Raw genomic sequence first — 24,533 nt, forward strand, 5'->3', positions numbered from 1 at the left:
GGGGTATCTGTTATTCTGTATATAACCAACCCTGAACCCCTCGATTAGATTCCACTCTGTAACTCCCTCCCAGGGTATCTGTTATTCTGTATATAACCCACCCTGAACCCCTCGATTAGATTCCAGTCTGTAACTCACTCCCGGGGTATCTGTTATTCTGTATATAACCCACCCTGAACCCCTCGATTAGATTCCAGTCTGTAACTCACTCCGGGGTATCTGTTATTCTGTATATAACCCACCCTGAACCCCTCGATTAGATTCCAGTCTGTAACTCACTCCCGGGGTATCTGTTATTCTGTATATAACCCACCCTGAACCCCTCTATTAGATTCCAGTCTGTAACTCACTCCCGGGGTATCTGTTATTCTGTGTATAACCCACCCTGAACCCCTCGATTAGATTCCAGTCTGTAACTCCCTCCCAGGGTATCTGTTATTCTGTATATAACCCACCCTGAACCCCTCAATTAGATTCCAGTCTGTAACTCCCTCCCGGGGTATGTGTAATTTTGTATATAACCCACCCTGAACCCCTCGATTAGATTCCAGTCTGTAACTCACTCCGGGGTATCTGTTATTCTGTATATAACCCACCCTGAACCCCTCGATTAGATTCCAGTCTGTAACTCACTCCTGGGATATCTGTTATTCTGTATATAACCCACCCTGAACCCCTCGATAAGATTCCAGTCTGTAACTCACTCCCGGGGTATCTGTCATTCTGTATATAACCCACCCTGAACCCCTCGATTAGATTCCCGTCTGTAACTCCCTCCCGGGTATCTGTTATTCTGTATATAACCCACCCTGAACCCCTCGATTAGATTCCCGTCTGTAACTCCCTCCCGGGGTATCTGTCATTCTGTATATAACCCACCCTGAACCCCTCGATAAGATTCCAGTCTGTAACTCCCTCCCGGGGTATCTGTCATTCTGTATATAACCCACCCTGAACCCCTCGATTAGATTCCCGTCTGTAACTCCCTCCCGGGGTATCTGTTATTCTGTATATAACCCACCCTGAACCCCTCGATTAGATTCCAGTCTGTAACTCACTCTCGGGTATCTGTTATTCTGTATATAACCCACCCTGAACCCCTCGATTAGATTCCAGTCTGTATCTCCCTCCCGGGGTATCTGTTATTGTCTGTATATAACCCACCCTGAACCCCTCGATTAGATTCCAGTCAGTAACTCACTCCCGGGGTATCTGTCATTCTGTATATAACCCACCCTGAACCCCTCGATTAGATTCCAGTCTGTAACTCACTCCCGGGGTATCTGTTATTCTGTATATAACCCACCCTGAACCCCTCGATTAGATTCCAGTCCGTAACTCACTCCTGGGGTATCTGTTATTGTCTGTATATAACCCACCCTGAACCCTTTGATCAGATTCCTGTGTGTATCCCTTTCCCAAGACAGTTCCTTGATCCGTGTTCGATTGGTTCTGAGTTCGGGATGGTTCCCAGCTGGTGTTGCTGGACTCTGCGGTGTTGCATGGGTGCGGCCCGGGCAGAGTGCGGGGGGTTAAGCGATGACATAAGGAGCTATCTCTGCCGACAGCTGGCAGCGCCATCTCTGCCCGTGCCCCTTCGCCAGCTGCACAAGCGTCGCTATTGTCAGCCTGAACAATTCGTGGAACGCAGCCTGAGTGTGTGTGTGTGTGTGTGTGTGTGTGTGTGTGTGAGTGGCACTCTCGCTGCATTGGCATGGTGCCAGTGCGGAACAATACCCCCGATTGTACCCTCGCTCCTGGCTCCGCCCCCCGCTGTGCACTCACACATTCTCGCTTAGCCCCCCCTGGGCTCCAATGGTTGGCCGTTTGGGTTCGAGGCCCTGCCCTGGCCCTCCCCTCCACCCTGCCTGATCTGGACGGAGGGGCACCTGCCCCTTTAAAGCTGGGGAGCGGCGCGCTGGGTCTCGATTGTGGGCTACCCTGTGAAGTCGAAGCCAAGAGAGGGAAGGCACCGAGGCGAAGGGTTCCCCGTGACGGTCTGAGCGCGCAGGAGAGGAGAGCTACCTCTTATCTAATCACCCCCTCTTCCCATTTCGCAAGGAAAACATGCAGCGGGAAAAGAAGTCAAACGTCCTTCTCTGCTGCTCCCTAATTTACACACTCACCGGTAAGCAGAACGTTCACGGTGAGCAGAACAACGGAGAGGGTTAATCCCCCCTCCGATAGGGGGAACAGACTGCCCGGTGTGTGTAAATGGGGAGAGGGTGGGTGAGGGGGTTAATCCCCCTCCGATAGGGGGAACAGACTGCCCGGTGTGTGTAAATGGGGAGAGGGTGTGTGAGGGGGTTAATCCCCCTCCGATAGGGGGAACAGACTGCTCGGTGTGTGTAAATGGGGAGAGGGTGGGTGAGGGGGTTAATCCCCCTTCCGATAGGGGGAACAGACTGCTCGGTGTGTGTAAATGGGGAGAGGGTGGGTGAGGGGGTTAATCCCCCTCCGATAGGGGGAACAGACTGCCCGGTGTGTGTAAATGGGGAGAGGGTGGGTGAGGGGGTTAATCCCCCTCCGATAGTGGGAACAGACTGCCCGGTGTGTGTAAATGGGGAGAGGGTGGGTGAGGGGGTTAATCCCCCTCCGATAGGGGGAACAGACTGCCCAGTGTGTGTAAATGGGGAGAGGGTGGGTGAGGGGGTTAATCCCCCTCCGATAGGGGGAACAGACTGCCCGGTGTGTGTAAATGGGGAGAGGGTGGGTGAGGGGGTTAATCCCCCCTCTCCGATAGGGGGAACAGACTGCCCGGTGTGTGTAAATTCGGAGAGGGTGGGTGAAGGGGTTAATCCCCCCTCCAATAGGGGGAACAGACTGCTCGGTGTGTGTAAATGGGGAGAGGGTGGGTGAGGGGGTTAATCCCCCCTCCAATAGGGGGAACAGACTGCCCGGTGTGTGTAAATGGGGAGAGGGTGGGTGAGGGGGTTAATCCCCCTCCGATAGGGGAACAGACTGACTGCCCGGTGTGTGTAAATGGGGAGAGGGTGGGTGAGGGGGTTAATACCCCTCCGATCGGGGGAACAGACTGCCCGGTGTGTGTAAATGGGGAGAGGGTGGGTGAGGGGGCTAACCCCCCTCCGATAGGGGGAACAGACTGCCCGGTGTGTGTAAATGGGGAGAGGGTGGGTGAGGGGGTTAATCCCCCTCCGATAGGGGGAACAGACTGCCCGGTGTGTGTAAATGGGGAGAGGGCGGGTGAGGGGGTTAATCCCCCCTCCGATAGGGGGAACAGACTGCCCGGTGTGTGTGTAAATGGGGAGAGGGTGGGTGAGGGGGTTAACCCCCCTCCGATAGGGGGAACAGACTGCCCGGTGTGTGTAAATGGGGAGAGGGTGGGTGAGGGGGGTAATCCCCCTCCGATAGGGGGAACAGACTGCCTGGGGTGTGTAAATGGGGAGAGGGTGGGTGAGGGGGTTAATCCCCCTTCATACCTGTGTGCTTTGTCAGGCACTGAGCTGTCCCGCGGCTGTGTGGAGGGGGATGTGGTGTGTGTGAGTTTCAGGGTGGATCTTCTGAACAGCAGCTCTGTGCCCACTGAGGGTCAGGGATCAGCCCACCAACTGAGATCTTTCCAATTCCCACGGAATTCCCCTCCCTCGCGAACTTGAAACAGGAATGCGCTCCTGTAGGATTGTTGGAGGCTGGAATCTGACATGGTCAGTCAGCTGGAATTCTTCATTCTGCAGATTCAGCACAAGGCTCCATGCAGAGGGTGATCTATTATTCCACATGTAACCCCATGCTGTCCCTGTCCTGGGAGTGTTTGATGGGGGACAGTGTAGAGAGAGCTTTACTCTGTATCTAACCCTGTGCTGTCCCTGTCCTGGGAGTGTTTGATGGGGGACAGTGTAGAGAGAGCTTTACTCTGTATCTAACCCTGTGCTGTCCCTGTCCTGGGAGTGTTTGATGGGGGGACAGTGTAGAGGGAGCTTTACTCTGTATCTAACCCTGTGCTGTCCCTGTCCTGGGAGTGTTTGATGGGGGGACAGTGTAGAGGGAGCTTTACTCTGTATCTAACCCCGTGTTGTCCCTGTCCTGGGAGTGTTTGATGGGGGACAGTGTAGAGAGAGCTTTACTCTGTATCTAACCCTGTGCTGTCCCTGTCCTGGGAGGGTTTGATGGGGGACAGTGTAGAGAGAGCTTTACTCTGTATCTAACCGCGTGCTGTCCCTGTCCTGGGAGTGTTTGATGGGGGACAGTGTAGAGGGAGCTTCACTCTGTATCTAACCCCGTGCTGTCCCTGTCCTGGGAGTGTTTGATGTGGGGACAGTGTAGAGGGAGCTTTACTCTGTATCTAACCCTGTGCTGTCCCTGTCCTGGGAGTGTTTGATGGGGGACAGTGTAGAGTGAGCTTTACTCTGTATCTAACCCCGTGTTGTCCCTGTCCAAGAGGGTTTGATGGGGGACAGTGTAGAGGGAGCTTTACTCTGTATCTAACCCCGTGCTGTCCCTGTCCAAGAGGGTTTGATGGGGGACAGTGTAGAGGGTGCTTTACTCTGTATCTAACCCCGTGCTGTCCCTGTCCTGGGAGGGTTTGATGGGGGACAGTGTAGAGGGATCTTTACTCTGTATCTAACCCCGTGCTGTCCCTGTCCTGGGACGGTTTGATGGGGGACAGTGTAGAGTGTGCTTTACTCTATATCTAACCCCGTGCTGTCCCTGTCCAAGAGGGTTTGATGGGGGACAGTGTAGGGGGAGCTTTACTCTGTATCTAACCGCGTGCTGTCCCTGTCCTGGGAATGTTTGATGGGGGACAGTGTAGAGTAAGCTTTACTCTGTATCTAACCCCGTGCTGTCCCTGTCCAAGAGGGTTTGATGGGGGACAGTGTAGAGGGAGCTTTACTCTGTATCTAACCACATGCTGTCCCTGTCCTGGGAGTGTTTGATGGGGGACAGTGTAGAGGCAGCTTTACTCTGTATCTAACCACATGCTGTCCCTGTCCTGGGAGTGTTTGATGGGGGGACAGTGTAGAGGGGGCTTTACTCTGCATCTCACCCCGTGCTGTCCCTGTCCTGGGAGTGTTTGATGGGGGGACAGTGTAGAGGAAGCTTTACTCTGTATCTAACCCCGTGCTGTCCCAGTCCTGGGAGTGTTTGATGGGGGACAGTGTAGAGGGAGCTTTACTCTGTATCTAACCACATGCTGTCCCTGTCCTGGGAGTGTTTGATGGGGGACAGTGCACAGGGAGCTTTACTCTGTATCTAACCCCGTGCTGTTCCTGTCCTGGGAGGGTTTGATGGGGGACAGTGTAGAGGGATCTTTACTCTGTATCTAACCCCGTGCTGTCCCTGTCCTGGGAGTGTTTGATGGGGGACAGTGTAGAGAGAGCTTTACTCTGTATCTAACCCTGTGCTGTCCCTGTCCAAGAGGGTTTGATGGGGGACAGTGTAGAGGAAGCTTTACTCTGTATCTAACCCCGTGCTGTCCCTGTCCTGGGAGTGTTTGATGGGGGGACAGTGTAGAGGGAGCTTTATTCTGTATCTAACCCTGTGCTGTACCTGTCCAAGAGGGTTTGATGGGGGACAGTGTAGAGGGAGCTTTACTCTGTATCTAACCCTGTGCTGTCCCTGTCCAAGAGGGTTTGATGTGGGACAGTGTAGAGGGAGCTTTATTCTGTATCTAACCCTGTGCTATCCCTGTCCAAGAGGGTTTGATGGGGGACAGTGTAGAGGGATCTTTACTCTGTATATCACCCCGTGCTGTTCCTGTCCAAGAGGGTTTGATGGGGGACAGTGTAGAGGGATCTTTACTCTGTATCTCACCCCATGCTGTCCCTGTCCCTGGGAGTGTTTGATGGGGGACAGTGTAGAGGGAGCTTTACTCTGTATCTAACCCCGTGCTGTCCCTGTCCTGGGGAGTGTTTGATGGGGGACAGTGTAGAGGAAGCTTTACTCTGTATCTAACCCCGTGCTGTCCCTGTCCTGGGAGTGTTTGATGGGGGAGAGTGTAGAGAGAGCTTTACTCTGTATCTAACCCCGTGCTCTCCCTGTTCTGGGAGTGTTTGATGGGGGACAGTGTAGAGAGAGCTTTACTCTGTATCTAACCCCGTGCTGTCCCTGCCCTTTGAGTGTTTGATGGGGGACAGTGCACAGGGAGCTTTACTCTGTATCTAACCCCGTGCTGTCCCTGTCCTGGGAGGGTTTGATGGGGGACAGTGTAGAGGGAGCTTTACTCTGTATCTAACCCTGTACTGTCCCTGTCCCTGAGTGTGTTTGATGGGGGACAGTGTAGAGGGAGCTTTACTCTGTATCTAACCCCGTGCTGTCCCTGTCCTGGGAGTGTTTAATGTGGGACAGTGTAGAGAGAGCTTTACTCTGTATGTAACCCCGTGCTGTCCCTGTCCTGGGAGGGTTTGATGGGGGACAGTGTAGAGGGAGCTTTACTCTGTATCTAACCCCGTGCTGTCCCTGTCCTGGGAGTCGTGGATCCTGTTTTGAAAATAAGTCTCTCTCTCTCTCTCAGGGACCCTGTTTAAAGAGGGAGTCTCTCTCTCTCTCTCTCTCTCTCTCAGGGACCCTGTTTAAAGAGGGAGTCTCTCTCTCTCTCTCTCTCTCTCAGGGACCCTGTTTAAAGAGGGAGTCTCTCTCTCTCTCTCCCTCAGGGACCCTGTTTAAAGAGGGAGTCTCTCTCTCTCTCTCTCTCTCTCTCTCTCCGTCAGGGACCCTGTTTAAAGAGGGAGTCTCTCTCTCTCTCTCTCTCTCTCAGGGACCCTGTTTAAAGAGGGAGTCTCTCTCTCTCTCTCTCTCAGGGACCCTGTTTAAAGAGGGAGTCTCTCTCTCTCTCTCTCAGGGACCCTGTTTAAAGAGGGAGTCTCTCTCTCTCTCTCTCTCTCCCTCTGGGACCCTGTTTAAAGAGGGAGTCTCTCTCTCTCTCTCTCTCTCTCTCTCTCAGGGACCCTGTTTAAAGAGGGAGTCTCTCTCTCTCTCTCTCTCTCTCTCTCTCAGGGACCCTGTTTAAAGAGGGAGTCTCTCTCTCTCTCTCTCAGGGACCCTGTTTAAAGAGGGAGTCTCTCTCTCTCTCTCTCTCTCTCTCTCAGGGACCCTGTTTAAAGAGGGAGTCTCTCTCTCTCTCTCTCTCTCAGGGACCCTGTTTAAAGAGGGAGTCTCTCTCTCTCTCTCTCTCTCTCAGGGACCCTGTTCAAAGAGGGAGTCTCTCTCTCTCTCTCTCTCTCTCTCTCCGTCAGGGACCCTGTTTAAAGAGGGAGTCTCTCTCTCTCTCTCTCTCTCTCAGGGACCCTGTTTAAAGAGGGAGTCTCTCTCTCTCTCTCTCTCAGGGACCCTGTTTAAAGAGGGAGTCTCTCTCTCTCTCTCTCAGGGACCCTGTTTAAAGAGGGAGTCTCTCTCTCTCTCTCTCTCTCTCTCAGGGACCCTGTTTAAAGAGGGAGTCTCTCTCTCTCTCTCTCTTCTCTCAGGGACCCTGTTTAAAGAGGGAGTCTCTCTCTCTCTCTCTCTCTCTCAGGGACCCTGTTTAAAGAGGGAGTCTCTCTCTCTCTCTCTCTCTCAGGGACCCTGTTTAAAGAGGGAGTCTCTCTCTCTCTCTCTCAGGGACCCTGTTTAAAGAGGGAGTCTCTCTCTCTCTCTCTCTCTCAGGGACCCTGTTTAAAGAGGGAGTCTCTCTCTCTCTCTCTCAGGGACCCTGTTTAAAGAGGGAGTCTCTCTCTCTCTCTCTCTCTCTCAGGGACCCTGTTTAAAGAGGGAGTCTCTCTCTCTCTCTCTCTCTCTCTCAGGGACCCTGTTTAAAGAGGGAGTCTCTCTCTCTCTCTCTCTCTCAGGGACCCTGTTTAAAGAGGGAGTCTCTCTCTCTCTCTCTCTCTCAGGGACCCTGTTTAAAGAGGGAGTCTCTCTCTCTCTCTCTCAGGGACCCTGTTTAAAGAGGGAGTCTCTCTCTCTCTCTCTCTCTCTCAGGGACCCTGTTTAAAGAGGGAGTCTCTCTCTCTCTCTCTCAGGGACCCTGTTTAAAGAGGGAGTCTCTCTCTCTCTCTCTCTCTCTCTCTCAGGGACCCTGTTTAAAGAGGGAGTCTCTCTCTCTCTCTCTCTCCCTCAGGGACCCTGTTTAAAGAGGGAGTCTCTCTCTCTCTCTCTCTCTCTCAGGGACCTTGTTTAAAGAGGGAGTCTCTCTCTCTCTCTCTCTCTCTCAGGGACCCTGTTTAAAGAGGGAGTCTCTCTCTCTCTCTCTCTCTCTCAGGGACCCTGTTTAAAGAGGGAGTCTCTCTCTCTCTCTCTCTCTCTCTCTCAGGGACCCTGTTTAAAGAGGGAGTCTCTCTCTCTCTCTCTCTCTCTCTCTCTCAGGGACCCTGTTTAAAGAGGGAGTCTCTCTCTCTCTCTCTCTCTCTCTCTCTCTCAGGGACCCTGTTTAAAGAGGGAGTCTCTCTCTCTCTCTCTCTCTCTCAGGGACCCTGTTTAAAGAGGGAGTCTCTCTCTCTCTCTCTCTCTCTCTCAGGGACCCTGTTTAAAGAGGGAGTCTCTCTCTCTCTCTCTCTCTCTCTCTCAGGGACCCTGTTTAAAGAGGGAGTCTCTCTCTCTCTCTCTCTCTCTCTCAGGGACCCTGTTTAAAGAGGGAGTCTCTCTCTCTCTCTCTCTCTCTCTCTCTCTCTCAGGGACCCTGTTTAAAGAGGGAGTCTCTCTCTCTCTGTCTCTCTCAGGGACCCTGTTTAAAGAGGGAGTCTCTCTCTCTCTCTCTCTCTCAGGGACCCTGTTTAAAGAGGGAGTCTCTCTCTCTCTCTCTCTCTCTCTCTCTCAGGGACCCTGTTTAAAGAGGGAGTCTCTCTCTCTCTCTCAGGGACCCTGTTTAAAGAGGGAGTCTCTCTCTCTCTCTCAGGGACCCTGTTTAAAGAGGGAGTCTCTCTCTCTCTCTCTCTCTCTCTCTCAGGGACCCTGTTTAAAGAGGGAGTCTCTCTCTCTCTCTCTCTCTCTCTCTCAGGGACCCTGTTTAAAGAGGGAGTCTCTCTCTCTCTCTCTCTCTCTCTCAGGGACCCTGTTTAAAGAGGGAGTCTCTCTCTCTCTCTCTCTCTCAGGGACCCTGTTTAAAGAGGGAGTCTCTCTCTCTCTCTCTCTCTCTCTCTCAGGGACCCTGTTTAAAGAGGGAGTCTCTCTCTCTCTCTCTCTCTCTCTCTCTCAGGGACCCTGTTTAAAGAGGGAGTCTCTCTCTCTCTCTCTCTCTCTCTCAGGGACCCTGTTTAAAGAGGGAGTCTCTCTCTCTCTCTCTCTCTCTCTCTCTCTCCCTCAGGGACCCTGTTTAAAGAGGGAGTCTCTCTCTCTCTCTCTCTCTCTCTCTCAGGGACCCTGTTTAAAGAGGGAGTCTCTCTCTCTCTCCCTCCCTCAGGGACCCTGTTTAAAGAGGGAGTCTCTCTCTCCCTCTCTCTCTCTCTCTCAGGGAACCTGTTTAAAGAGGGAGTCTCTCTCTCTCTCTCTCTCTCTCTCTCTCTCAGGGACCCTGTTTAAAGAGGGAGTCTCTCTCTCTCTCTCTCTCTCCCTCAGGGACCCTGTTTAAAGAGGGAGTCTCTCTCTCTCTCTCTCTCTCTCCCTCAGGGACCCTGTTTAAAGAGGGAGTCTCTCTCTCTCTCTCTCTCTCTCCCTCAGGGACCCTGTTTAAAGAGGGAGTCTCTCTCTCTCTCTCTCTCTCTCAGGGACCCTGTTTAAAGAGGGAGTCTCTCTCTCTCTCTCTCTCTCTCAGGGACCCTGTTTAAAGAGGGAGTCTCTCTCTCTCTCTCTCTCTCTCTCTCTCAGGGACCCTGTTTAAAGAGGGAGTCTCTCTCTCTCTCTCTCTCTCAGGGACCCTGTTTAAAGAGGGAGTCTCTCTCTCTCTCTCTCTCTCTCTCTCTCTCTCTCTCCGTCAGGGACCCTGTTTAAAGAGGGAGTCTCTCTCTCTCTCTCTCTCAGGGACCCTGTTTAAAGAGGGAGTCTCTCTCTCTCTCTCAGGGACCCTGTTTAAAGAGGGAGTCTCTCTCTCTCCCTCAGGGACCCTGTTTAAAGAGGGAGTCTCTCTCTCTCTCTCTCTCAGGGACCCTGTTTAAAGAGGGAGTCTCTCTCTCCCTCTCTCTCTCTCTCAGGGACCCTGTTTAAAGAGGGAGTCTCTCTCTCTCTCTCTCTCTCTCTCTCTCCCTCAGGGACCCTGTTTAAAGAGGGAGTCTCTCTCTCTCTCTCTCTCAGGGACCCTTTTTAAAGAGGGAGTCTCTCTCTCTCTCTCAGGGACCCTGTTTAAAGAGGGAGTCTCTCTCTCTCTCTCTCTCAGGGACCCTGTTTAAAGAGGGAGTCTCTCTCTCTCTCTCTCTCTCTCTCTCTCTCTCTCTCTCTCTCTCAGGGACCCTGTTTAAAGAGGGAGTCTCTCTCTCCCTCTCTCTCTCTCTCAGGGACCCTGTTTAAAGAGGGAGTCTCTCTCTCCTCTCTCTCTCTCTCAGGGACCCTGTTTAAAGAGGGAGTCTCTCTCTCTCTCTCTCTCTCTCAGGGACCCTGTTTAAAGAGGGAGTCTCTCTCTCTCTCTCCCTCAGGGACCCTGTTTAAAGAGGGAGTCTCTCTCTCTCTCTCTCTCAGGGACCCTGTTTAAAGAGGGAGTCTCTCTCTCTCTCTCTCTCTCTCTCTCAGGGACCCTGTTTAAAGAGGGAGTCTCTCTCTCTCTCTCTCTCTCTCTCTCTCTCAGGGACCCTGTTTAAAGAGGGAGTCTCTCTCTCTCTCTCTCTCTCTCTCCCTCAGGGACCCTGTTTAAAGAGGGAGTCTCTCTCTCTCTCCCTCAGGGACCCTGTTTAAAGAGGGAGTCTCTCTCTCTCTCTCTCTCTCTCTCTCTCAGGGACCCTGTTTAAAGAGGGAGTCTCTCTCTCTCTCTCTCTCTCTCTCTCAGGGACCCTGTTTAAAGAGGGAGTCTCTCTCTCTCTCTCTCTCTCTCTCTCTCAGGGACCCTGTTTAAAGAGGGAGTCTCTCTCTCTCTCTCTCTCTCTCCTCAGGGACCCTGTTTAAAGAGGGAGTCTCTCTCTCTCCCTCAGGGACCCTGTTTAAAGAGGGAAGTCTCTCTCTCTCTCTCTCTCTCTCAGGGACCCTGTTTAAAGAGGGAGTCTCTCTCTCTCCCTCTCTCTCTCTCTCAGGGACCCTGTTTAAAGAGGGAGTCTCTCTCTTCTCTCTCTCTCTCGACTCTCTCTCTCTCTCAGGGACCCTGTTTAAAGAGGGGAGTCTCTCTCGTCTCTCTCTCTCTCTCTCTCCCTCAGCTGTTTAAAGAGGGAGTCTCTCTCTCTCTCTCTCTCTCTCTCTCAGGGACCCTGTTTAAAGAGGGAATCTCTCTCTCTCTCTCTCTCTCTCTCTCTCTCTCTCTCAGGGACCCTGTTTAAAGAGGGAATCTCTCTCTCTCTCTCTCTCTCTCTCTCCCTCAGGGACCCTGTTTAAAGAGGGAGTCTCTCTCTCTCTCTCTCTCTCTCCCTCAGGGACCCTGTTTAAAGAGGGAGTCTCTCTCTCTCTCTCTCTCTCTCTCAGGGACCCTGTTTAAAGAGGGAGTCTCTCTCTCTCTCTCTCTCTCTCAGGGACCCTGTTTAAAGAGGGAGTCTCTCTCTCTCTCTCTCTCTCTCTCAGGGACCCTGTTTAAAGAGGGAGTCTCTCTCTCTCTCTCTCTCTCTCTCTCTCTCAGGGACCCTGTTTAAAGAGGGAGTCTCTCTCTCTCTCTCAGGGACCCTGTTTAAAGAGGGAGTCTCTCTCTCTCTCTCTCTCTCTCTCTCAGGGACCCTGTTTAAAGAGGGAGTCTCTCTCTCTCTCTCTCTCTCTCTCAGGGACCCTGTTTAAAGAGGGCGTCTCTCTCTCTCTCTCTCTCTCTCTCTCTCTGTCAGGAACCAATTTAAGAAATTCTCTTTATCCTCTGTTTGACCTCTCCTGTCCAGTTCTCCATCTCTCTCTCTCTCTCTCCAAACCGATTGAACATGTAGTGGTTGAATGAGGATCTGTTTGGGTGCTGGACGTTTGGGCACCTTCGGAGCGACTTCGGGTCCTTCTTTTTCATGGTCCTCTGTCTTTTCTGGTGTTTTTCTCTCTCTCCGTCTCTCCTGCAGTGATTCGGTGTTCAGAGGGCATCTCGGTATCCACGCACCACAATCTCCACAAGCGGGTCGGATCAGACGTCACTCTGTACTGCGGCTTCTGGTCGAGCGAGTACGTGTCAGACCTCACCACCCTCTCCTGGCGTTTCCGTCCGGATAACTCCCGGGAAATCATCTCGGTAAGCAGCTGGGCGGGGGAGAGGGGGGTGCTGGGGGGGTGGGGGGTGTTCCACACTCCTCGCTGTGCACAGACGCCGTCGAGGAGGGTGGGAAGGGGGAAGGGACACAGCCACGGAAGCAGTCACGCCACATTCGACCACCATGCAGAGTGAGGGAGACAGGGACAGAGGCTGGTTCAAAACCAGGGAGCTTCACTCTGTATCTAACCCCGTGCTGTCCCTGTCCCTGGGAGTGTTTGATGGGGGACAGTGTAGAGGGAGCTTTACTCTGTATCTAACCCCGTGCTGTCCCTGTCCTGGGAGTGTTTGATGGGGGACAGTGTAGAGGGAGCTTTACTCTGTATCTAACCCCGTGCTGTCCCTGTCCTGGGAGTGTTTGATGGGGGACAGTGTAGAGGGAGCTTTACTCTGTATCTAACCCCGTGCTGTCCCTGTCCCTGGGAGTGTTTGATGGGGGACAGTGTAGAGGGAGCTTTACTCTGTATCTAACCCCGTGCTGTCCCTGTCCTGGGAGTGTTTGATGGGGGACAGTGTAGAGGGAGCTTTACTCTGTATCTAACCCCGTGCTGTCCCTGTCCTGGGAGTGTTTGATGGGGGACAGTGTAGAGGGAGCTTTACTCTGTATCTAACCCCGTACTGTCCCTGTCCTGGGAGTGTTTGATGGGGGACAGTGTAGAGGGAGCTTTACTCTGTATCTAACCCCGTGCTGTCCCTGTCCCTGGGAGTGTTTGATGTGGGACAGTGTAGAGGGAGCTTTACTCTGTATCTAACCCCGTGCTGTCCCTGTCCTGGGAGGGTTTGATGTGGGGACAGTGTAGAGAGAGCTTCACTCTGTATCTAACCCCGTGCTGTCCCTGTCCTGGGAGTGTTTGATGGGGGACAGTGTCGAGGGAGCTTTACTCTGTATCTAACCCCGTGCTGTCCCTGTCCTGGGAGTGTTTGATGGGGGGACAGTGTAGAGGAAGCTTTACTCTGTATCTAACCCCGTGCTGTCCCTGTCCCTGGGAGTGTTTGATGGGGGACAGTGTAGAGGGAGCTTCACTCTGTATCTAACCCCGTGCTGTCCCTGTCCCTGGGAGTGTTTGATGGGGGACAGTGTAGAGGGAGCTTCACTCTGTATCTAACCCTGTGCTGTCCCTGTCCCTGGGAGTGTTTGATGGGGGACAGTGTAGAGGGAGCTTCACTCTGTATCTAACCCTGTGCTGTCCCTGTCCCTGGGAGTGTTTGATGGGGGACAGTGTAGAGGGAGCTTCACTCTGTATCTAACCCCGTGCTGTCCCTGTCCCTGGGAGTGTTTGATGGGGGACAGTGTAGAGGGAGCTTTACTCTGTATCTAACCCCGTGCTGTCCCTGTCCCTGGGAGGGTTTGATGGGGGACAGTGTAGAGGGAGCTTCACTCTGTATCTAACCCCGTGCTGTCCCTGCCCTGGGAGTGTTTGATGGGGGACAGTGTAGAGGGAGCTTCACTCTGTATCTAACCCCGTGCTGTCCCTGTCCCTGGGAGTGTTTGATCGGGGACAGTGTAGAGGGAGCTTCACTCTGTATCTAACCCTGTGCTGTCCCTGTCCCTGGGAGTGTTTGATGGGGGACAGTGTAGAGGGAGCTTCACTCTGTATCTAACCCCGTGCTGTCCCTGTCCTGGGAGGGTTTGATGGGGGACAGTGTACAGGGAGCTTTACTCTGTATCTAACCCCGTGCTGTCCCTGTCCTGGGAGTGTTTGATGGGGGACAGTGTAGAGGGAGCTTCACTCTGTATCTAACCCCGTGCTGTCCCTGTCCCTGGGAGTGTTTGATGGGGGACAGTGTAGAGGGAGCTTCACTCTGTATCTAACTCCGTGCTGTCCCTGTCCTGCGAGGGTTTGATGGGGGACAGTGTAGAGGGAGCTTTACTCTGTATCTAACCCCGTGCTGTCCCTGTCCCTGGGAGTGTTTGATGGGGGACAGTGTAGAGGGAGCTTCACTCTGTATCTAACCCCGTGCTGTCCCCGTCCCTGGGAGTGTTTGATGGGGGACAGTGTAGAGGGAGCTTCACTCTGTATCTAACCCCGTGCTGTCCCTGTCCCTGGGAGTGTTTGATGGGGGACAGTGTAGAGGGAGCTTTACTCTGTATCTAACCCCGTGCTGTCCCTGTCCCTGGGAGTGTTTGATGGGGGACAGTGTAGAGGGAGCTTTACTCTGTATCTAACCCCGTGTTGTCCCTGTCCTGGGAGTGTTTGATGGGGGACAGTGTAGAGGGAGCTTCACTCTGTATCTAACCCCGTGCTGTCCCTGTCCTGGGAGTGTTTGATGGGGGACAGTGTAGAGGTAGCTTCACTCTGTATCTAACCCCGTGCTGTCCCTGCCCCTGGGAGGGTTTGATGGGGGACAGTGTAGAGGGAGCTTTACTCTGTATCTAACCCCGTGCTGTCCCTGTCCTGGGAGTGTTTGATGGGGGACAGTGTAGAGGGAGCTTTACTCTGTATCTAACCCAGTGCTGTCCCTGTCCCTGGGAGGGTTTGATGGGGGACAGTGTCGAGGGAGCTTTACTCTGTATCTAACCCCGTGCTGTCCCTGTCCTGGGAGTGTTTGATGGGGGGACAGTGTAGTGGAAGCTTTACTCTGTATCTAACCCCGTGCTGTCCCTGTCCTGGGAGTGTTTGATGGGAGACAGTGTAGTGGAAGCTTTACTCTGTATCTAACCCTGTGCTGTCCCTGTCCAAGAGGGTTTGATGGGGGACAGTGTAGAGGGAGCTTTACTCTGTATCTAACCCCGTGCTGTCCCTGTCCTGGGAGTGTTTGATGGGGGACAGTGTAGAGAGAGCTTTACTCTGTATCTAACCCCGTGCTCTCCCTGTCCTGGGAGTGTTTGATGGGGGACAGTGTAGAGAGAGCTTTACTCTGTATCTAACCCCGTGCTGTCCCTGTCCTGGGAGTGTTTGATGGGGGACAGTGTAGACGGAGTTTCAGAATCTCTCGCTCTCTCTCCTGATGGACTGCTCTCTCCTTTCAGATCTTTCATTACGGGAATGGAGTCCCTTACATTGAGAAATGGGGTCAGTTCCGAAGTCGGGTGGAATGGGTTGGAGATATCTCCAAGCATGATGGCTCCATTGTGATTCGGAATCTCGATTATATCGACAACGGGACATTCACATGTGACGTTAAAAACCCTCCCGATGTCGTAGGCACCTCGTCTGATGTGCACCTCACTGTTTACGACAGGAGTAAGTGTGTGGATGCGGGACAGTGTGGTCCAACTGGGAGGGTGGGAGTGAGTCAGGGAGGGAGGGTGAGTGAATGTGAGTGTGTCAGTGTGAGGAGGTGTCTTAGTGAGGGGAGTGACACTGTGAGGGGGTGTGTTAGTGAGGGGAGTGTCAGTGTGAGGAGGTGTGTTAGTGAGGGGAGTGTTAGTGAGGGGAGTGTCACTGTGAGGGGGTGTGTTAGTGAGGGGAGTGTCACTGTGAGGGGGTGTGTTAGTGAGGGGAGTGTCACTGTGAGGGGGTGTGTTAGTGAGGGGGTGTGTTAGTGAGGGGAGTGTCAGTGTGAGGAGGTGTGTTCGTGAGGGGAGTGTCAGTGTGAGGGGGTGTGTTAGTGAGGGGAGTGTCAGTGTGAGGAGGTGTGTTCGTGAGGGGAGTGTCAGTGTGAGGGGGTGTGTTAGTGAGGGGAGTGTCAGTGTGAGGGGGTGTGTTAGTGAGGGGAGTGTTAGTGAGGGGAGTGTCAGTGTGAGGGGGTGTGTTAGTGAGGGGAGTGTCACTGTGAGGGGGTGTGTTAGTGAGGGGAGTGTCAGTGTGAGGAGGTGTGTTAGTGAGGGGATGTGTTAGTGTGAGGGAGTGTCACTGTGAGGGGGTGTGTTAGTGAGGGGAGTGTCACTGTGAGGGGGTGTGTTAGTGAGGGGAGTGTCAGTGTGAGGAGGTGTGTTCGTGAGGGGAGTGTCAGTGTGAGGGGGTGTGTTAGTGAGGGGAGTGTCAGTGTGAGGGGGTGTGTTAGTGAGGGGAGTGTTAGTGAGGGGAGTGTCAGTGTGAGGGGGTGTGTTAGTGAGGGGAGTGTCAGTGTGAGGGGGTGTGTTAGTGAGGGGAGTGTCAGTGTGAGGGGGTGTGTTAGTGAGGGGAGTGTCAGTGTGAGGAGGTGTGTTAGTGAGGGGATGTGTTAGTGTGAGGGAGTGTCACTGTGAGGGGGTGTGTTAGTGAGGGGAGTGTCAGTGAGGAGGTGTGTTAGTGAGGGGAGTGTCAGTGTGAGGGGGTGTGTTAGTGAGGGGGAGTGGCACTGTGAGGGGGTGTGTTAGTGAGGGGAGTGTCACTGTGAGGGGGTGTGTTAGTGAGGGGAGTGTCACTGTGAGGGGGTGTGTTAGTGAGGGGAGTGTCAGTGTGAGGGGGTGTGTTAGTGAGGGGAGTGTCAGTGTGAGGGGGTGTGTTAGTGAGGGGGGTGTGTTAGTGAGGGGAGTGTCAGTGTGAGGGGGTGTGTTAGTGAGGGGAGTGTCACTGTGAGGGGGTGTGTTAGTGAGGGGAGTGTCAGTGTGAGGGGGTGTGTTAGTGAGGGGGTGTGTTAGTGAGGGGAGTGTCAGTGTGAGGGGGTGTGTTAGTGAGGGGAGTGTCAGTGTGAGGGGGTGTGTTAGTGAGGGGAGTGTCACTGTGAGGGGGTGTGTTAGTGAGGGGAGTGTCACTGTGAGGGGGTGTGTTAGTGAGGGGAGTGTCACTGTGAGGGGGTGTGTTAGTGAGGGGAGTGTCAGTGTGAGGGGGTGTGTTAGTGAGGCGAGTGTCAGTGTGAGGGGGTGTGTTAGTGAGGCGAGTGTCAGTGTGAGGGGGTGTGTTAGTGAGGGGAGTGTCACTGTGAGGGGGTGTGTTAGTGAGGGGAGTGTCACTGTGAGGGGGTGTGTTAGTGAGGGGAGTGTCACTGTGAGGGGGTGTGTTAGTGAGGGGAGTGTCAGTGTGAGGGGGTGTGTTAGTGAGGGGAGTGTCAGTGTGAGGGGGTGTGTTAGTGAGGGGAGTGTCAGTGTGAGGGGGTGTGTTAGTGAGGGGAGTGTCAGTGTGAGGGGGTGTGTTAGTGAGGGGAGTGTCAGTGTGAGGGGGGTGTGTTAGTGAGGGGAGTGTCACTGTGAGGGGGTGTGTTAGTGAGGGGAGTGTCACTGTGAGGGGGTGTGTTAGTGAGGGGAGTGTCACTGTGAGGGGGTGTGTTAGTGAGGGGAGTGTCAGTGTGAGGGGGTGTGTTAGTGAGGGGAGTGTCAGTGTGAGGGGGTGTGTTAGTGAGGGGAGTGTCAGTGTGAGGGGGTGTGTTAGTGAGGGGAGTGTCAGTGTGAGGGGGTGTGTTAGTGAGGGGAGTGTCAGTGTGAGGGGGTGTGTTAGTGAGGGGAGTGTCACTGTGAGGGGGTGTGTTAGTGAGGGGAGTGTCAGTGTGAGGGGGTGTGTTAGTGAGGGGAGTGTCAGTGTGAGGGGGTGTGTTAGTGAGGGGAGTGTCAGTGTGAGGGGATGTGTTAGTGAGGGGGGGTGTGTTAGTGAGGGGAGTGTCACTGTGAGGGGGTGTGTTAGTGAGGGGAGTGTCAGTGTGAGGGGGTGTGTTAGTGAGGGGAGTGTCAGTGTGAGGGGGTGTGTTAGTGAGGGGAGTGTCAGTGTGAGGGGGTGTGTTAGTGAGGGGAGTGTCAGTGTGAGGGGGGTGTGTTAGTGAGGGGGTGTGTTAGTGAGGGGAGTGTCAGTGTGAGGGGGTGTGTTAGTGAGGGGAGTGTCAGTGTGAGGGGGTGTGTTAGTGAGGGGGTGTGTCAGTGTGAGGGGGTGTGTTAGTGAGGGGAGTGTCAGTGTGAGGGGGTGTGTTAGTGAGGGGAGTGTCAGTGTGAGGGGGTGTGTTAGTGAGGGGAGTGTCAGTGTGAGGGGGTGTGTTAGTGAGGGGAGTGTCAGTGTGAGGGGGTGTGTTAGTGAGGGGAGTGTCAGTGTGAGGGGGTGTGTTAGTGAGGGGAGTGTCACTGTGAGGGGGTGTGTTAGTGAGGGGAGTGTCAGTGTGAGGGGGTGTGTTAGTGAGGGGAGTGTCAGTGTGAGGGGGTGTGTTAGTGAGGGGAGTGTCAGTGTGAGGGGATGTGTTAGTGAGGGGGGTGTGTTAGTGAGGGGAGTGTCACTGTGAGGGGGTGTGTTAGTGAGGGGAGTGTCAGTGTGAGGGGGTGTGTTAGTGAGGGGAGTGTCAGTGTGAGGGGGTGTGTTAGTGAGGGGAGTGTCAGTGTGAGGGGGTGTGTTAGTGAGGGGAGTGTCAGTGTGAGGGGGTGTGTTAGTGAGGGGGTGTGTTAGTGAGGGGAGTGTCAGTGTGAGGGGGTGTGTTAGTGAGGGGAGTGTCAGTGTGAGGGGGTGTGTTAGTGAGGGGGTGTGTCAGTGTGAGGGGGTGTGTTAGTGAGGGGAGTGTCAGTGTGAGGGGGTGTGTTAGTGAGGGGAGTGTCACTGTGAGGGGATGTGTTAGTGAGGGGAGTGTCAGTGTGAGGGGGTGTGTTAGTGAGGGGAGTGTCAGTGTGAGGGGGTGTGTTAGTGAGGGGGTGTGTTAGTGAGGGGAGTGTCACTGTGAGGGGGTGTGTTAGTGAGGGGAGTGTCAGTGTGAGGGGGTGTGTTAGTGAGGGGAGTGTCAGTGTGTGACTGTAACTGAGTGGGACTCGCACAGTGAATGATTGAGCCAGTATGTGTGTGTATGGTCAGTACTGAGGGAGGGCCGCACTGTCAGAGGGTCAGTGCTGAGGGAGGGCCGCACTGTCGGAGGGTCAGTACTGAGGGAGGGCCGCACTGTCAGAGGGTCAGTACTGAGGGAGGGCCGCACTGTCGGAGGGTCAGTACTGAGGGAGGGCCGCACTGTCGGAGGGTCAGTACTGAGGGAGGGCCGCACTGTCGGAGGGTCAGTACTGAGGGAGAGCCGCACTGTCGGAGGGTCAGTACTGAGGGAGGGCCGCACTGTCGGAGGGTCAGTACTGAGGGAGGGCCGCACTGTCGGAGGGTCAGTACTGAGGGAGAGCCGCACTGTCGGAGGGTCAGTACTGAGGGAGGGCCGCACTGTCGGAGGGTCAGTACTGAGGGAGGGCCGCACTGTCGGAGGGTCAGTACTGAGGGAGGGCCGCACTGTCGGAGGGTCAGTACTGAGGGAGGGCCGCACTGTCGGAGGGTCAGTACTGAGGGAGGGCCGCACTGTCGGAGGGTCAGTACTGAGGGAGGGCCGCACTGTCGGAGGGTCAGTACTGAGGGAGGGCCGCACTGTCGGAGGGTCAGTACTGAGGGAGCTCCGCACTGTCGGAGGGTCAGTACTGAGGGAGGGCCGCACTGTCGGAGGGTCAGTACTGAGGGACTGACTGACGTTGAACCATTTTGTGCCCACAGTTCCCCCTGTTGGTGCTGGAGTAGTCTCAGGAGCAATAATTGGCACATTCCTGGGCATCGTCCTGCTGGTTGTCGGAGGATTATATCTTTTCCGTTACATTGTCAGGAGGAGAGCTAGGAGTGAGACGATTTTCTTCAAAGGAGCCAGGTGAGTTATAGAAAGAGAGAGCGAGAGAGAGAGAGAGACAGACAGACAGACAGACAGACAGACAGAGAATGAGAGTGAGATAGAGAGACAGAGAGAGACAGAGAGAAAGACTGCGAAGGAGCCAGCGCAGGGGGAGTGTGACAGTCAGACAAAGGGAGAGGTAAGGGGAAGAGAGTGTTTTTCAGAGAGGGAGATGGGAGGACAGAGAGACATTGAGAGGAAGAGAGAGAAGCATGAGAGACAGGGAAGAAAGGGGCTCAGAGACACCGAGACACGCAGAGTAATGGAGAGGGAAGGGATGCGAGAGGTACAGAGACTGGGAGAGAGACAGAGAGACAATGGGTCAGAGGCCTGGCTGAGAAGGGGAGAGAGAGAGAGACAGAGAAATAACGAAAGAGTTAAGGATATGGAAACAGATACAGGTGTACAGAGAGAGTGCACATGAATGACAGGCACACAGAGAGATCGAGAGGCAGCTGGACAGACACACACACACACACAGAACGGAACAGAGGGAGAGAATGAAAGAGACATGGACAGAGAGAGAGGGAAGGGAAAAAGATAAAACCACAATAAGAAGACAGAGACAGAGAAAAAGTGAGAAAGACAAACAGGCATTGAAAGGAAGACAGAGAAAGGGAAAGAGGTTTCGAGGAAGAGACAATCCAACAGAGAAAGAAAGTATGGAGGCAGAGAATAATCCAGGTATGTGTAATTCAGAACATAACCCACCCTGAACCCCTCGATTAGATTCCAGTCTGTAACTCACTCCCGGGGTATCTGTTATTCTGTATATAACCCACCCTGAACCCCTCGATTAGATTCCAGTCTGTAACTCACTCCCGGGTATCTGTTATTCTGTATATAACCCACCCTGAACCCCTCGATTAGATTCCAGTGTGTAACTCACTCCTGGGGTATCTGTTATTCTGTATATAACCCACCCTGAACCCCTCGATTAGATTCCAGTCTGTAACTCACTTCCGGGGTATCGTTTATTCTGTATATAACCCACCCTGAACCCCTCGATTAGATTCAAGTCTCTAACTCCCTCCTGGGTATCTGTTATTCTGTATATAACCCACCCCGAACTCCTTGATTAGATTCCAGTCTGTAACTCACTCCTGGATATCTGTTATTCTGTATATAACCCACCCTGAACCCCTCGATTAGATTCCAGTCTGTAACTCACTCCCGGGTATCTGTTATTCTGTATATAACCCACCCTGAACCCCTCGATTAGATTCCAGTGTGTAACTCCCTCCCGGGGTATCTGTTATTCTGTATATAACCCACCCTGAACCCCTCGATTAGATTCCAGTCTGTAACTCCCTCCCGGGGTATCTGTTATTCTGTATATAACCCACCCTGAACCCCTCGATTAGATTCCAGTCTGTAACTCACTTCCGGGGTATCGTTTATTCTGTATATAACCCACCCTGAACCCCTCGATTAGATTCCAGTCTGTAACTCACTCCCAGGTATCTGTTATTCTGTATATAACCCACCCTGAACCCCTTGATTAGATTCCAGTCTGTAACTCACTCCCGGGGTATCTGTTATTCTGTATATAACCCACCCTGAACCCCTCGATTAGATTCCAGTCTGTAACTCACTCCCAGGTATCTGTTATTCTGTATATAACCCACCCTGAACCCCTCGATTAGATTCCAGTCTGTAACTCCCTCCCGGGGTATCTGTTATTCTGTATATAACCCACCCTGAACCCCTCGATCTGATTCCAGTCTGTAACTCCCTCCCGGGGTATCTGTTATTCTGTATATAACCCACCCTGAACCCCTCGATCTGATTCCAGACTGTAACTCCCTCCCGGGGTATCTAACCCACTGTGAACGATGTTGATGAGTTTGGTGGCTGTGTCACCCTGTGGCCTGTTGGTGACGGGTGTGCAGGGGGATGGTTGAGGGTGCCGAGACCCCCCCCCCCCCCCCCCCCCCTCTGCGGTGAAGCTGACCCCATGTGCCTGCTCTCTGTTGTGTTGCAGTGCTGCTGAACGGGGCAAGGCCAGTGGCAAACCTGGGACTGTGAGCAAAGTAAGTGTGAAATCCTCGGGGAGGAGGGGGCCGCACTGAGTCCTTCCGGGGCAGCGCCAGTCTCCCAGTGTTGGGGGGGGGGGGGGGGGGGCTGTGGGGGGGCCCCCGGCTCGTCAGGGACACAACATGGCGGAGCTGAGCCTGGAGGAGGAGGGCCCATCGCACACCAGGGGTTGGGGGAAGGCCGAGGGGAGTGGGGAAGGGAGGTTGAAACCAGGGTTGGGAGTTGGGCGGGGTGGGGAGGGGTGGGGGGGGGCACTGAATCCAAAGTGGGATTGGAGGGGATGGAAATGCGAGGGGAGGGGGGGAAGATACCCCCTGGCTGTTGGGGGGGGGAGGGGATGTGGCGTGTTGTTGGAAGGAATGTGCGCTTGGAATGGGAGGGGAGGGGTTGGGGAAGGCGGGAGACTGGAGAGAGCAGAGGGTGGAGTTGGGGGTGGGGATTAATTGGGTGGGGAGGGAATACGAGGGGGGCGTGTGACTGCAGCCAGAAGGGAGTGGGGTTGATTTGGAACAGGGAGGGGGTTGGGGTGGACTGGAGGGAGCAGAAGGGGATTTGAGTGGGGGGGGGGGAGCACGCGGAATAGGAAGCAAGGGTGATCCGAGTTGGGGAGGGAGTTGGATTGGACTGTGAGGGAGAACCGCAGGGGAGAGCGGTGAGAGGGAACGGGATTGGGTGGGCGAGATTGGGAAGCAGAGAACCCAACAGGGGAAGGGGATCAGTCTGTTGCCAGCTCTCTTGGGAAGCGGGGGAGAGAGAGAGAGAGAGAGAGAGAGAGAGAGTGAGATAGAAAAACAGTGCAAGAGAGAGAGAGGGAGAGAGAATGAGAGCGAGAGAGAGAGAGAGACAGACAGAGAGAGAGAGTGAGAGTGAGAGAGCAAGCGAGAGAGTGAGTGAGATACAGAGTGCAAGAGAGAGAGGGTGAGAGAGTGCAAGAGAGAGAGTGACAGCAAGAGAGAGTGTGAGAGGGAGAGAGTGCAAGAGAGAGAGGGAGAAAGAGAGTGCAAGAGAGAGAGAGTGAGAGCAAGCAAGAGAGAGAGTGAGTGAGATCGAGACAGAGTGCAAGAGAGAGGGAGAGAGAGAGAATGACAAGAGAGTGAGAGCAAGCGAGAGAGAGAGTGAGTGAGATAGAGTGCAAGAGAGAGGGAGAGAGCGTGAGAGAGAGAATGAGAGCGAGAGCGCAAGAGAGTTTGAGAGAGAGAGAGAGAGCACGCAACAGTAAGAGAGTGAGAGAGTCTGGGGCTCGTTGGGAGAGGGTTCGGTTAGCGTTGCGCCAGCCTCCCGTGCGGTGCTGCTCCAAACCCACCCGCCGGTTCCTCCGTGTCTGTGTCTCTCTCTTCCCCCCCCCCCCCCCCCCCCAACCCCCCAACTCTGCCCCGCGCAGGGACCTGTGCTCTACGCCACCCTGGACCAGAGCAAGAGCGGCAAGGCAGCCAGTGAGAAGAAAGCCAAACTCTCCGAGTCGAAGCGGGATAAGAAATAGCGGTCAGCCTGGCCGCGGGCACCAGGCGGGCGCGATCCCGCTGGCACTCCGCGGATCCTCATGACCATTGAGATGACGCTGACCGACTCCGACACTGGCAGCGACACCGAGGCCAAGACAGCCCCTGGCGGCCAGGGGAACGCCAAGCGGAAGAAAGGATCCAACGCCAAATGAACCATCGAACCCCCCCATCTCTCTCGCTCACCTACCACCCTTTCTTCCTTCCCTCGCTCTGCCGCCAACTCCCTCTTCCTCACCGTGCCAAATAAAGACCGCGTACTGACCGTACTGACATTCACCCCCTTCCCCCCCCCCCCCCCCCCCAACCCCCACTCCCGCCAAATACTGACCCAGCCAGGTCCCACAGAGAGGCGCCCGCTCCAATCTCCCATCAGCCCCTCCTGCCGAGTGCCCTTTGAAGTGCGCTCAGCTCTCTCTCTCTCTTCCGAGACACCCCCCCCTCCCAACCCCCTCCCAAGCCACTTCCCAACTCGCCCTGTGGGTCACCTCCACCCCCCTTTCACGCTCTCTCCATCACCGACCCCCCTCCCCACTCCAAGGTGGGGCCTAATATTTGACCGAATGGAGTGGGGCGGGAGGAGGAGGAGGAGGAGACTGGGATGAGGGGGGTGGGGGGAAGATGGGGACGGAATCTGGGATCGCACCAGGATGGCAGGTGGCGTGATCCCCAAGCGGAGGTGGGGGTGTGGGAGGGGGCAGGGCGGGGAGGTCGGAGAGAAAGAGGGAGTGAGACAATTTAGAGAGAGAGAGAGAGAGAGAGAGAGAGCAGCGAGACTGGATCAAATCACCCCCTTCCTCCTCCACCTCTGCTTCAGGCAAGTGGTTGGACTGCAGTGGACCACCCCACTCGCACTGGGCTCCATGAGGTGCTGGGCTCCAGGGCCTGGGTGGATTGGGTGCTGGTGACCACACTAGGAGCACCGTGTACAGTTCTGGTCTCCGTATCCCTCAGTTAGACCACACTCGGAGCACCGTGTACAGTTCTGGTCTCCCTATCCCTCAGTTAGACCACACTCGGAGCACCGTGTACAGTTCTGGTCTCCGTATCCCTCAGTTAGACCACACTCGGAGCACCGTGCACAGTTCTGGTCTCCCTATCCCTCAGTTAGACCACACTCGGAGCACCGTGTACAGTTCTGGTCTCTGTATCCCTCAGTTAGACCACACTCGGAGCACCGTGCACAGTTCTGGTCTCTGTATCCCTCAGTTAGACCACACTCGGAGCACCGTGTACAGTTCTGGTCTCTGTATCCCTCAGTTAGACCACACTCGGAGCACCGTGCACAGTTCTGGTCTCCGTATCCCTCAGTTAGACCA

At 54.4% G+C, this 24,533-nt stretch overlaps 1 protein-coding gene across 1 annotated transcript; it reads left to right on the forward strand.

Annotated features, from left to right (window-relative positions):
* Nucleotides 1–1,898: 1,898 nt before the first annotated feature.
* LOC140468592 (myelin protein P0) lies at nt 1,899–23,474 on the forward strand. The gene is made up of 6 exons (XM_072564688.1): nt 1,899–2,128; nt 12,033–12,199; nt 15,189–15,402; nt 19,510–19,657; nt 21,663–21,711; nt 23,097–23,474. The coding sequence occupies exons 1-6, from the start codon at nt 2,068–2,070 to the stop codon at nt 23,193–23,195; spliced, it is 738 nt and encodes a 245-aa protein (XP_072420789.1). The 5' UTR covers nt 1,899–2,067; the 3' UTR covers nt 23,196–23,474.
* Nucleotides 23,475–24,533: the final 1,059 nt, after the last annotated feature.

This window comes from Chiloscyllium punctatum, chromosome 47, assembly GCF_047496795.1.
Source record: "Chiloscyllium punctatum isolate Juve2018m chromosome 47, sChiPun1.3, whole genome shotgun sequence".
NCBI lineage: Eukaryota > Metazoa > Chordata > Chondrichthyes > Orectolobiformes > Hemiscylliidae > Chiloscyllium > Chiloscyllium punctatum.